This window comes from Empidonax traillii, unplaced genomic scaffold (genome assembly GCF_003031625.1).
Source record: "Empidonax traillii isolate 1590-97213 ecotype Southwest subspecies unplaced genomic scaffold, ASM303162v1 scaffold426:size1138770, whole genome shotgun sequence".
NCBI classification, from domain to species: Eukaryota; Metazoa; Chordata; class Aves; order Passeriformes; family Tyrannidae; genus Empidonax; species Empidonax traillii.
The window spans coordinates 220886-233053 of NW_020955619.1; the positions used below are offsets into that span (position 1 = coordinate 220886).

The window sequence follows — 12168 nt, forward strand, 5'->3', positions numbered from 1 at the left end:
AAGGGCTGTCTGTAGTAATTTTATTTATTTCTGTGTTTATTGACTATCTTTTCCCTCTTCCTGCTCCTTCTTGACCAGGAAACCTCCATTTTAGAGGAGTACAACATTAACTGGACTCAGAAGTTGGGAGCTGGGATCAGTGGGCCTGTGAGGTAAGAGGGCCCCCCGGCTTTGGGGGGGAGCTCAGGGAGTATTTTGAATATCCAAAAGGCTTTTCGCAGAGTGTGATCCTTGGAAAGCTCCTTATAAACAACAAATATCTGCTCCATGAGGGTCCTGCAAGTGGGGTTTTATCTTTTTTGGGATGTATGTGCAGTAAAACCTCTCCTCGCCTCCCTGCCCGTCTCACACCGTGCTCCTGGAGTTGGTTGTGGCCACAGAAATTCCTCCTGGAACCCCAGGAATTCCTCCTGGAACCCCTCTGTCCTTGAATCCTGGTGTCCCTGCAGTGCAAAGGCTCCTCTGTGCCATCACCACTGTCCCTTTCCCGTTTTTTCCAGTTTTTTCCCCTCATCCTGTGAGGCCAAAGCAGACAATTCCATGGGCGTCCCAACCGTGTCCCTCACGGATTTCTAACCCCAGCACTGGCTGGATACTTTGTATGAAACAAAACATATATTTCCTTTTCAGCAAGGCCCCTGCCTTCAGGGAATGGGAATTTCTGCTGGAGAACAGCTGTTCCTGGGTGTTCCACAGGGTCCTGGTCTTTCCCCTCCGTTTGTCTCCTTGTCCAGCCCGTTGGTTTCTCCTCCTCCATTTTGTGTTGCCTCTGATCTCCATTAAAACACCCCCTTTGGGCTTTGCTCTGTTAAAATGTGGGCCCTTCCCTCAAATGTTTGTGTTAAATTGGGAAAAGAGATTAAAAAACAGTCAATGCCTGGCCAAAAACGAGGATTTCCATTCAGAAACTTTATTTATTAATCACAAACTCCCCCTTTCACTGGGGAGGCTCAGGCTGTGCCACTGTGTCTTGGTTTTTTTTCACCCAAAGTATCTCTTGGGGTTGAATTTTGAGGGAGTTCTGCTTGTCTGCTGTTCCCCCCTTGCTCTGAAATGCTTCTTTTTGCCTTGCTGGAAGTCAAATTTGGGTGAGGTGTTTCTACAGAACTCACTCGGTTGTTGTGGGAGGCTGAAAACTGAGGTTTTCAAGCCGGGCTGTGGGGAGAGGTGCCCTTATATCCCAGCTTAATTCCTGGTAATTCCCGCGTGGAGAACAAACTCAGATCAGTTGCTTGAAGTGTCTCTCAAACGTTCTTGCTGACTGAATTTTATCGCTGTAATACCAGAGTCTGCATGAAAAAATCCTCTCAAGAACGCTTTGCACTGAAAATCCTTCTCGATCGTCCGAAAGCTAGAAATGAGGTATGGTACCTGTTTTCTCCTGACACACCACAAAATCTAATGTTTTAAAAGAATGTTTTTATTAAAAAAAAAAAAAAAAAGTGTTTAAAAATGTTAAAACAAAATGTAAAAAAAAAAAAAAATGTTTTAAAAAACCCTCACGAAAGCCACGTTTGCTGTGCAAGATTCCTTCGGGTTGATCCTCAAGCCTTGCTGTCGCCACAAGATGAGGTGAGGGGTGAAAAAGAGGGTCCAGCTCTGTAGGAGTTGCTGCCCAGATATTTATTTAGAATTTGCTGAGCTGCATTTTAGAGCTGTTCCTCTCCCTGTGTCCCCTGTAACTCAACACAAGCGGTTTAGAGGGAATTTTGTTTCCATACATCTCGCTCTTGGATGTCACAGCTCTCGGGATTGCCAGGAATGCTTCGAGTTGCACTGGAAATGGATTTATCTGCGTGCCAGGAACTGAAATCATCTCCTGGTGCTAATTGTGACTTCCTGAGGCTGCTGGGAACGTGCCAAGGTGCCAAAAACTGTCAGGGTGTGAAACGCTGGGCACTCCTTCCAGCTGTCAGGAATTTGGAGAAGGATTAATTATCCCCAAGGTTTAGGCAGCTTGCATTTGCTTGTTACTGAAATTCACTGTTAAATTTCCCAGGGAAAAAATAATCTGTGTATAGGAAAGCATCATTGGTTTGGTTGAGCAGCCCAGGAAGCTTTAAAGTTGGGAAAATTCCTTAATTCCCTGTTCCAGAGTGTTGGGACAGGAGATGGAGTTTCACGCATGGAGTGCCAAAAAAGAAGCCAGATTATGGAATTTTAAGGTTTAATCATTAATTTTCACTTTCAGTCCTATCTCTGTTGGTACTTTAAAGCTAACCTTGTCTTTAAATTTATTTTAAAAACCCGAAGAAATAAAAAAAAAAAATAGACTTTCCCTGGAACTTTGAGGATGATTCCGCAGCTTGCAACAAATAGATTATTCCTTAATTTTCAGATAATTTGAAGCTGTGAGTGGTTTGAGGGGGGGAGAGGGGGATCAGAAGTGCCCAGAGCCTGTCCCTGCGTGCAGTAACAGCCCTCCCTTCTCTTCAAGGTACGTCTGCACATGATGTGTGCAACACATCCCAACATTGTGCAAATTATTGAGGTTTATGCCAACAGTGTGCAGTTCCCACATGAGTCCAGCCCAAGGTAAGATTACACAGGGGGGGCATTCCCAAAGCTTTCCATGTTTAGCCCAAGGTATAGAGCAGTTTGCTTTTTGTTGATGTTGTTGTTGTTGTTTTTCTTGTAATCACAGAATTATTATTTATAGGGGATCCCAGGTGTCGTATTTAATATCATGTTTATGCTTCAGACCAAGAAACTCTTGCTTTTTTCCCCTGGCAATGTGTATTTAAATTAATTTGCATCCTTTCCTACCTGTTTGAGAACATCTGCATTGATTCAGTCTGTGATATCTGTGCTGTGTGAGAGAAAGAATTGTTTCTAAGAATACTCAATTCAGCCCTGAAAATTCTCAATATGAACACAGAAAACCATAAAAACATGAAGCAGACTGATTTTTTTTTTTCTTGCATTAATCGTTTGGGATAAAAATATTGTCTTCTAATTGGTTATTAGTTGAGAAAAAGCATCAAAGATGAGAGAATTAAAGAGCTGAGACCTGTCTTAGTCTCTGATGTGTCTGAGTTTGCTGTATGGGGACAACTAGGAGGTAATTCCTTGAGGATCCAGCAGTCCTGGTCTCCATGTCTCCTGTATTTCTTCCTCATTATGGCAATCAAACTGTAAATTGAAATCTTGGGGTTAAGTGGAGCATCCACACCCAAAAGCATCTGTTCTTTGAGGGCAGAGTTACCCCTGGATGTGTCCACGTGGCTTCCAGGGCCAAACTGGGTGGAACCACCTGGGTGTGGATGTGTCCATGTGGACATTGTTCCATCAGGAGGAGCAAAGTGGGGATTCCTGGCTGAGTCAGGTTGTGCTGGGAGCCAGGAAATCCTGCAGTGTGTGCAGTTAAAACTGAAAGAACCCAGAGAACCAAAAGTAAAAGTACCAAAAGAACCAAAAGTAAAAATACCAGAAGAATGGAAAGTAAAAGAACCCAAAGAACCAAAAGTAAAAGAACCCAAAGTAAAAGTACCCAAAGAACCCAAAAGCAAAAGAAGCAAAAGTACCAAAAGTAAAAGTACCAAAAGTAGAAGTACCAAAAGTAAAAGTACGAAAAGTAAAAGAACGAAAAGTAAAAGTACCAAAAGAACCCAAAAGTAAAAGAAGCCAAAGAACCAAAAGTAAAAGAACCCAAACTAAGGAACCAAAGCAGCTCCAGAAACAAGTATCTTGGCCTGTCAGCAGATATAAAATACGCACTGTTAGTTCAGAAATTCTGTTCTATTTATTTTTTCCTTTCCTGATTTTGAACATAACAAGCTGCAATTTTGCACAGGGCTCGGCTCCTCATTGTGATGGAGATGATGGAAGGGGGAGAGCTCTTCCACAGAATCAGCCAGCACCGGCACTTTACTGAGAAGCAAGCAAGCCAAGTAACAAAGCAGGCAAGTCACCCCCCCTGTCTGAGCAAATCCACCGGTGCTGATGGCTAAACAGTCACAATTCCTTTGGGCTGGGAGGGGGGGGAAAAAAGGCCTGAGGAAAATAATCCTCTCTTGTGATCCGATGATCATTTGCCTGCTTTGTTATAGCCTGACAATGCCCAAGTTTGGTAGAAAATAGTAAAGGGTTTGAAGCTGTGGGCTTGTTCTTTGGGTCTGCTGTGTTTTTAACAGTGGTTTCCTCACCTGGTCAACAGAACACTCCAAAGAGAACTTTTTTTCCCTGCTGTGTCCTCTCTGTTGTCCTAAAAGCGTTGCCTCCAGCAGCCCCCCAGGCTCTTCATGGCTCCAATTGGATTCCAGCTGAGAATGTCACAAACTTCTCTCCTCTTTTGGGCCAGTGGTTTCCAAGCTGGGCTTTATGCTTGGGTTTATGGAAGTGCTGCCTTTCATGGGAGATAACAAGGAATCGGTGCCTGTTTTCTGTGCTGTTTGTTCTGGTGTCGTTTTCCCTTCGCTGTTTCTCTGCACAGCTCACTCTTGAATGCTGTATTTTAATTACGTTTGCATTTCAAATACAAAAAAGTGTTTTAAACACTCCATGGGGGGTTCTACAAGGGGTTTTGGGGTCCATCAAGCTCTTTGTTCTTAGCATCTGGTGTGACCCCATGAAATTCGGGGATCCCCAGGGTCAGCTCCCCTCAAAGGGGGAGAGAATATTTGGTACTGAGGCAAAAAAGAGGCCCAAATAATAACTTGGCTTTTGTTTTCTGTTTGCTCTGAGTGAAGCCCAAACTGAATCCTGGGTGGGATTTATGTCCCACCCATCACAGGTCAGGCCTGTCAGAGCTCAGCCTTGCACCCAAGTGCAGTGAGAGTGTTTGGGGTCTGACCTACACAGGAAATGTCTTTTTTTCTAAAGCTAAAATGATGTCCAGGCTGAAACGGGAGTTCTGTAACTGTAGCTCGTTTATTGTGCCCTTTTCCAGATAGCTTTGGCTTTGCAGCATTGCCACTCACTGAACATTGCACACAGAGACCTCAAGCCTGAGAATCTCCTCTTCAAGGATAACTCTCTGGTAAGATGAATACTGGAATTCTTTTTTGTTGTTGTTTTTTGTTTTTTTTTTTTTTGCTGCTGAATTCTGTAAAATGGTGATTTTCAGGATAGTTGTAAAATTACATTAATCACCTGCATTGACTTTGTTCTTGTGCATTCTCTGATCTCCCTGGAGCACAGTCTGTTAATTAGGAGGCAGGTTCTCCACCTCTGCACAAACCCAGCTTTGCTGAGGAGAAGATCCCTCTGCCACATAACCAGGATGTTCTGACGAGCATTAGAGGGGCTTTGATAGATCCAAACACTTCCTTGTTTCTTTTTCCTGCTCAAAACCACCCTGGACCTGCAGTGACCCCCCTCCAATGTGTTTATCACTTTCCCAATCTCAGAGGGGGCTGTTCCTGACCCAGAGCACTCAGGAAAGTGAAAATGCTTGTTTGAAAGATCAGTTTTTGTCCTTTTAGCTCTGGGGACTGTGGGGGTGTAAATACAGGCGAGGAGCACGTGTGGCAAAGGTGAGATGAGAACTGATGTGTTAGGAAAGCTGATACAACGAGAACTGTGTAAGGAAGCCTCTTCTCCTTCTTTCAGGATGCTCCTGTTAAACTGTGTGACTTTGGATTTGCCAAAGTAGACCAAGGTGACTTGATGACACCACAGTTCACTCCGTATTACGTAGCACCTCAGGTAACAACAATCACAATTCTGGGCTAAAAGGGAATCATTTCTTGCCTGTGCCTCCAGAACCACAGCATTCTAAAAGCCTTTGCTGTCCTGTTCAGGATTCCTGGGGGCAGGGATTTTGAATAATTGGAGAGTAGGCACCTTTGGAGCTGGAGTGTCACAGGGATGTGTTGATAAGAGCAGAGGATGGTGAGGCAGATTTCCCAGGCTGTTCTTAACTCTGATTTTGTCCATTGACCTTTAACTGCATTAAAGCAGCTGGTTTGGAGAAGTCCCTGCTTTCCCATCCTCCTTCCAGCTCAGGGTTATTCAGAATTACATTAAAAGTGACTGTGCTGGAACAAAAAGGCTCTGAAAAGGCTCAAAAAGGGCAGTGGTTACCTGGGCCCCTTGTCATTAAGGCATAATCTATAATTAACAGACAGGCTGCTCTTTGTAGTGCTGCTCTCCCCACTTTCTTCTGTCCTTTGTGTTGGAGTCCTGAAGAAAATGAAAAGAAAACTGCAGATGGATCTTTAATTGCAGTGCTGGGCATGTCAGAACCTTTAATCCCTGAAGGAAGAGCAACTCAGAGATCAGCCCCTGAGAATGCCTCCTCAGCTGGAGCCTCCTGGGCTTTCTGGAAACCCAAACCCTCAGATTTGGTCACCAAGGGACAGATTTGATGTGATTTGTTCCTGGGAGAGGCAAAAAGGGACATCTCTGGAGCTCAGGTTACCCTCCAAACACACTCCAGGTTCTAATTCCAAGCCCGGAGGTTTTGGAAGTTGGGAGCAGTTGCTTTAATTCAGGCAAAACTGATAAATTTCATTCAAAGCAGCAAAAATATTTTAGCTGAATGTAGAAAGTCCCAGTCTTTTTTTTTTTTTTTTTTAGGAAGAAAATTTTGAGTTTGAAAGGGCCTTCAGTAAGTTTACAGAATGGGAAAACATCAGGAATCTTTGTGCCTAGAGATGAGATGTATTTTGCTTTGTTTTTTTTTTTTTTTCCCTCTCATGGCAACAGGTATTGGAGGCACAGAGAAGACATCAGAAAGAAAAATCTGGTATCATCCCCACCTCTCCAACACCCTACACTTACAACAAGGTGAGTGGGAAACAGTGATTTGAAACGGTGTTTTTAAAGTGCCTTCCCCCACCAACCCCACTGCAGGAACCTGGAGGCACAATTTAACACCCAAGGCAATAAAGTTTATGGCCCTAAAGTGACACCCTTGCAGCAGCAATAAATTTGTTGTGGTTGTGTGGCAGGAATGCATCTGAAAAGCCAAACTATCTCACACTGAGAAAAAGCAGGAGGAACCGGCAGGGAGGTGTCGTGTTGTTGGTTATTTTGTGGCTTTTCTGAAGGAGTGACCAGGTTTGCAGTGGGATTTCTCCTCAAACAGGAGGTTCAGACCAGGTTGAAGTGGCAGATGAGGAGATGATTATCTCTGCAGGCTCTGTCCTGGTTTGGAAGTGACTCACTGAAAGTGCTGCTGCCTCTCAGTTCTTTCTGATGGAGTGAATAATGAAATGCACACTTAGCCCAGCCCTAATTAACGATCCTCTAATTAAAGGAGAAACACACAAACACTGTTAAGGAGCACTAAATGTGAAAAGATTTTGGAGGGAGCAGAGTGATTCTGCTGGAATGAGACCGTGGGGGAGGTTCTTTCATCCCAACAAGAGGCTTTTCAAAGGGATCCTCTTTCCTGCTGTCACCCAGAGCTTCTAGAGGTGCAGATGTTTTGCCCAGGCACCTGTGATGGAACCTGCTCTGTATCTGGGAACTTTCTGGAAAATGCCCAATATTTTGTGGTGTAGCTGCTGCTGGACACACAGTGTCCTGGAGGGTTATATTCCTTTTTGGGCATTCCGAAACCTTTCCCTCCATGTTCTCATCACTGTCTCCCGCTTGCTGAGAACCACTGGGTGTTCTTGGAGTGTCAACTTTAATTAAAATTAGCTGGTTTCTGATGCCAGTGCTAAGGCTCTACCTGAGTTCCAGCTGTTTAACTGGAGCAGGTGGTTTGATACGTGGTGTCAGGATTTTGTAGCCTCCCATAGAGAGCTAAAGCAAAGATGAACCACCCTGCAGGGGTCTCCTGACCACAAACCCACCTTGTGCAGGGTTCTGATCACCCTTTCTCCACCCTGGAGAGGCAGAGTGGGGGTTGAAGGCAGACACTTGGTCAGGAGTGGCTCCCCCGGTGTCCCAGCTGACCCCGGCCAGGCGCTGTCCTTGCTTGCAGAGCTGTGACCTGTGGTCCCTGGGGGTCATCATCTACGTCATGCTGTGTGGGTACCCCCCCTTCTACTCCAAACACCACAGCAGGACCATCCCAAAGGACATGAGGAAGAAGATCATGACAGGGAGCTTTGAATTCCCGGAGGAGGAGTGGAGCCAGATCTCCGAGATGGCCAAGGACATCGTGCGGAAGTGAGTCCGGGGAGGGACATGTTTTATTGCTTTTTCTGATGTTAAAAGGTGGGGAAAAAAATCCCTTGGAAGTGAATTATCCCAAAGGGATTGTTCTTCTACCTTGTCTGCAACTCATACAGCTGACAAATCTTCTGTCTTATTCAGCGTAAAATCTGGTAGATACTTTTCTTCCCTTCTTTTTTTCCATCCCCAACTGTTTAATTTTGATGTCTCTGAAGTTCTTAAGAGGGAATTGTGAGTTTAGTCTTTAAGGGCAGCAGATGCACTGGAGGGTTCAGAGCAACACACCCAACTGGCTGCCACATCAAGTGCTCTCCAGCCTTGGATCCCCTACAATAATGTTTCAATGCCTGCTAAAATCAGGTGGCTTAATAAGATCTGATAAGATCTGTCCCTTAAAATTGAGTGCACATCATACCCAGTGTGAAAGGAGTCAAGAGAGGCAGGGAAAGGCAGGGTAAGATCTGTCCTGAGGTGTCAGGCCCTGGGGTTAGGCTTTGCATTGATGTTTTATTCCAAATGCTCCTGAGAGCTGGTTTTTCTGCATGCCCTGCACATCTCTCAGCTGGGAGAGAATAAAACCAACATAAATAGGGAAAAAATCAACTTGGGGAAGTAATTTTAAGGTGTCACTGGCTCCTCAAAGACGCTGTAAAATCTCCAAGGACTTCACATTGCTGGCACCTTTGGAGCAGTGCAGGAGAACCCCCAACCTTTCACCAAATAAACTGCAGTGAAACTTTGCTTTACACAACAGGTTTAAAGGTTTTATTGTCCTTTAAAATGACCATAAACTCAGATCCCAGAATGTCGTCAGGTGGATTCAGTTCACTTATTTATCCCACTGATGTCATCAGGACTCGTTTTCCTGCCTGCCTTTTCCAGCCAGGGAGTCTGAAGTTGGGGTTATGGGGCAGGAATACATTCAGAATTAATAGAATTGTGGCTTAGTTTAAATTTGGTGGGTGTGGGCAGCTCTTCCTGTGGAGTCTGGCTTTTGGAGCTCATATTTGGTACCAGGAAGCTGCCAAGTGTGTAGCCCATTTCTCACCTCAAGCTTTGGGAGCTGGAGGGCTGGATAATAGGTCAGGACTTGGAAAACCCATGGAAAAGGAATGCCTGGGTCTGGTATCAAAACTGAACTTACAGCCTGGTGGGCAGCGAGATTTCTGAGCTCCCCCAGGGTCCTGCTGTCATTCTGCACGAGTTATTTCCACTTCCTTGGTACATTAAACAATGTTTGCAGCCAGGAACTGATTTAGGGAATTGCCTAAGGAATGTGACAACCTCCTGGAGTCCTCCTGGTTCTAATTCAGACTCCTGGGAGAACTTGTCAGCACTCTGGGTGGAATTTGGCTCTTTTTGTTGACCATGAGTTTATCTGCAAAACCTCTTTCCAGGGTTTCATTCTAGTAACATTTATTCCATGGCTTTTTTAGCTGTAAAGAATAAAGTTCCTTCTTATTTTGAGGAGCTGGAGCCTCTCAAAAGTGCCCATTCCGTGAGGGTTTTGCAGGGGAAGAAAAGCTAAGGATTTGTAGGTGGAAACAGTTAATGCAGTGAAGTTTCCATGTCCAAAATCCTTGGACTGAGTGTGGCCTGTGATGGGGATGAGCTCCAGAAGGGCATTTCCAGACAGTGTTGGTCTGGATCATTTCCAGCTCCTCTGGGAGGTAATTTCCAGTCTGAGAACACACAGATATTCCTGAAATGGCCCTTCAGCACCTTTCCTTTACCGTGAATCCCTGAATTTACCTGGATGAGCTTGTTAAATAAATCCACAGCAAGGCTCAGAGAACCTGGGACAAAGTCAGGCTGCTTTTGGGGCAATTTGAGCTGTTGTTGAATTCCTTTTTGACCCCTGTGATGCTCAGAGATTGTTCAGTGCTCTGCAAATCAACAAACCTCCCCTTTATGGATTGTTATTTTTCCTTTCCCAGGCTGCTGAAGGTCAAACCTGAGGAGAGATTGACCATCGAGGGGGTGTTGGACCATCCCTGGCTCAACTCCACAGAGGCCCTGGACAACATCCTGCCCTCTGCCCAGCTGATGATGGACAAGGTCGGAATGTTTGTTTGGTCAGGAATGTTGCACAGGAGCAGGACAGCTCTTGGATAGTTGGAGTGGTTTCTTCAGGAGAGCCTGAGGTCTCTGTAGGGAAATGGAAACAGGGAGAAAACGGAAATAAATGTGAAATTGGGCTTGGGGGAGGTGCTCCAGGATTGGTGTTAAGAGCAGCCGTGTGCTGAGGAGCAGAGAGCAAGCATGGAATTGGAATCTTTTCTCCTTTTCCCCCCATTTTATCCCCTTACTGTGACCTCAGTCCTTGTTTCCTTTCAACTCTGCTCGAAGAGGAGTTCACTCAGCACTCAGATGTGGTGAACATGAGCAGTACAGATGATCCTCTGTCCTGTTTCCCCCTGTGAGGTTGAGATATATTATCCCACAGTCTCTGACTGTAGTTCTAATCATGTCTTGCTTCATGCAAACCTGATTTTTGTTCCATATCTCCAAAATAAACAGGATTTTGGTGCTTTTTTCCCCCCACTGTGCACACACTGCTCCTTAATTCCCAAAGGAGGGTGAACTCAGGAATTCCTGAATTCCCAAAGGATCTAAAGCGCAACTCTTCACCCTGCAGGCCATGGTTGCAGGGATCCAACAGGCTCATGCAGAACAACTTGCAAACATGAGGATCCAAGACCTCAAAGTGAGCCTGAAACCCCTGCACTCCGTCAACAACCCCATCCTGCGCAAGAGGAAACTGCTGGGGTGAGTAAAAATGGGGTACCAAAAATGGGGTAACCAAAGCTGGGCTAACTAAAGCTGGGCTTCCATGGACACTGCAGCAGAGCTTTGGGAATGTCCCAGGCTCAGTTCCAAGGAAGGGTTGAACTCCTGGTGTGGTTGGAGTCACTGGGACAAGGTGGTTTCAGTCCCAGGATGTTCTGGTGAGGGCAGGAGGAGCTGGATCCTGTTACTGTGTTAGAGCAGATCCCTTAGGAGAAGATGGGTCACGTGCAAGAGAAGGCAAACTGGGAGAAAGAATTCCAAGATTTTTTTTTTTTATGATCCTGACACTTATTTACTGAAAAAGGCAGGTAATTTCTCTTTGTTTGAGCGAACCTGAAAAATAGGATAATGCGTTTTAGGGCTTCCTTGAACTAATTTAAAGGAATATTTCTTTTTCAAATGGTCTCATAATAAAGGACAACAATTATAATTAATGCCAAGTCTGTCTCCCAGCTCTCCAGGGAGTGAGGGAGGGGTTTTACTGGTGCAGTTATGCAATGAGTAACGAACTTGAGCTGTGACCAAGCTCCAATTATTTCCTCCTTGTTCCTCCCCAGCACCAAGCCAAAGGATGGGGTTTATATCCATGACCCTGAGAACGGGAGCAACGATTCCAACGTGGCTCTGGAAAAGCTGAGGGACGTGATTGCCCAGTGCATTCTCCCCCAGGCTGGTAAAGGTTGCCACTTTTAACAAAGTTCCATTTCTAAACCTGCGAGACACTGACTTTGGGTCAGTGGGGAGGGAGGAAAAACAAAACTGCCGCTGCCCTGGGCACGCTGTGGGCTGGGATTTGGGTGGTGTTGGTGGGAACAGGGACGTGCAGAGCTGGGAAAAGAACTTCCAGCCGGCAAGGGTTGCTCTGAACCCGTTTCCTGGTGTGTGTGGGGAGTGGAGGGACAACTGCACTGTTGGCTGAGTGAGGCATGAGGCCAAACCTGCTGGTTCTCTGTGTGCTCCCAAACAGGAGAGAATGAGGACGAGAAGCTGAACGAGGTGATGCAGGAGGCCTGGAAGTACAACCGGGAGTGCAAGTTGCTGCGGGACACCCTGCAGAGCTTCAGCTGGAACGGTGAGGAGCTGCTTCCTTCCTCAGGGAAGGGGGAAAACTGGGACCTTCTGATGTGGGAATCACCCCAAATCTACTGAATTTGGGCTGGTTTAGGTTTCACATTGTGTCAGGCCTCCTGCCAGAAGGGGGGTCCTCAAAACCAGGGGGAAAGTTCTGCTTTAAAATCTCTGTTTGAGGTTCAGGGTCCAGTTTTCAGAGGCACCAAATGGTGTGGGAGCAGAGCAGCACAAATGGAA

General features: G+C 45.6%; 2 protein-coding genes across 3 annotated transcripts in view; one reads left to right on the forward strand and one right to left on the reverse strand.

Annotated features, from left to right (window-relative positions):
* MAPKAPK5 (mitogen-activated protein kinase-activated protein kinase 5) overlaps positions 1-12168 on the forward strand; it is a 19566-nt gene that overhangs the window by 3940 nt on the left and 3458 nt on the right. Inside the window, exons 2-13 of one of the 2 annotated variants that reach the window (XM_027894377.1) lie at positions 79-152; positions 1287-1362; positions 2438-2535; positions 3794-3902; positions 4889-4978; positions 5551-5646; positions 6649-6729; positions 7877-8064; positions 10008-10128; positions 10709-10839; positions 11418-11539; positions 11828-11932. In XM_027894377.1, the coding sequence (XP_027750178.1) occupies positions 79-152; positions 1287-1362; positions 2438-2535; positions 3794-3902; positions 4889-4978; positions 5551-5646; positions 6649-6729; positions 7877-8064; positions 10008-10128; positions 10709-10839; positions 11418-11539; positions 11828-11932 (1291 nt within the window). The remainder of the gene's footprint in view (positions 1-78; positions 153-1286; positions 1363-2437; positions 2536-3793; positions 3903-4888; positions 4979-5550; positions 5647-6648; positions 6730-7876; positions 8065-10007; positions 10129-10708; positions 10840-11417; positions 11540-11827; positions 11933-12168) is intronic. The other variant, XM_027894378.1, reaches the window with a different exon arrangement.
* Positions 11030-12168, reverse strand: part of TMEM116 (transmembrane protein 116) — a 19404-nt gene continuing 18265 nt past the window's right edge. Inside the window, exon 12 of the mRNA XM_027894380.1 lies at positions 11030-11041. The gene's annotated coding sequence lies outside the window, so the exon portion shown is untranslated. The remainder of the gene's footprint in view (positions 11042-12168) is intronic.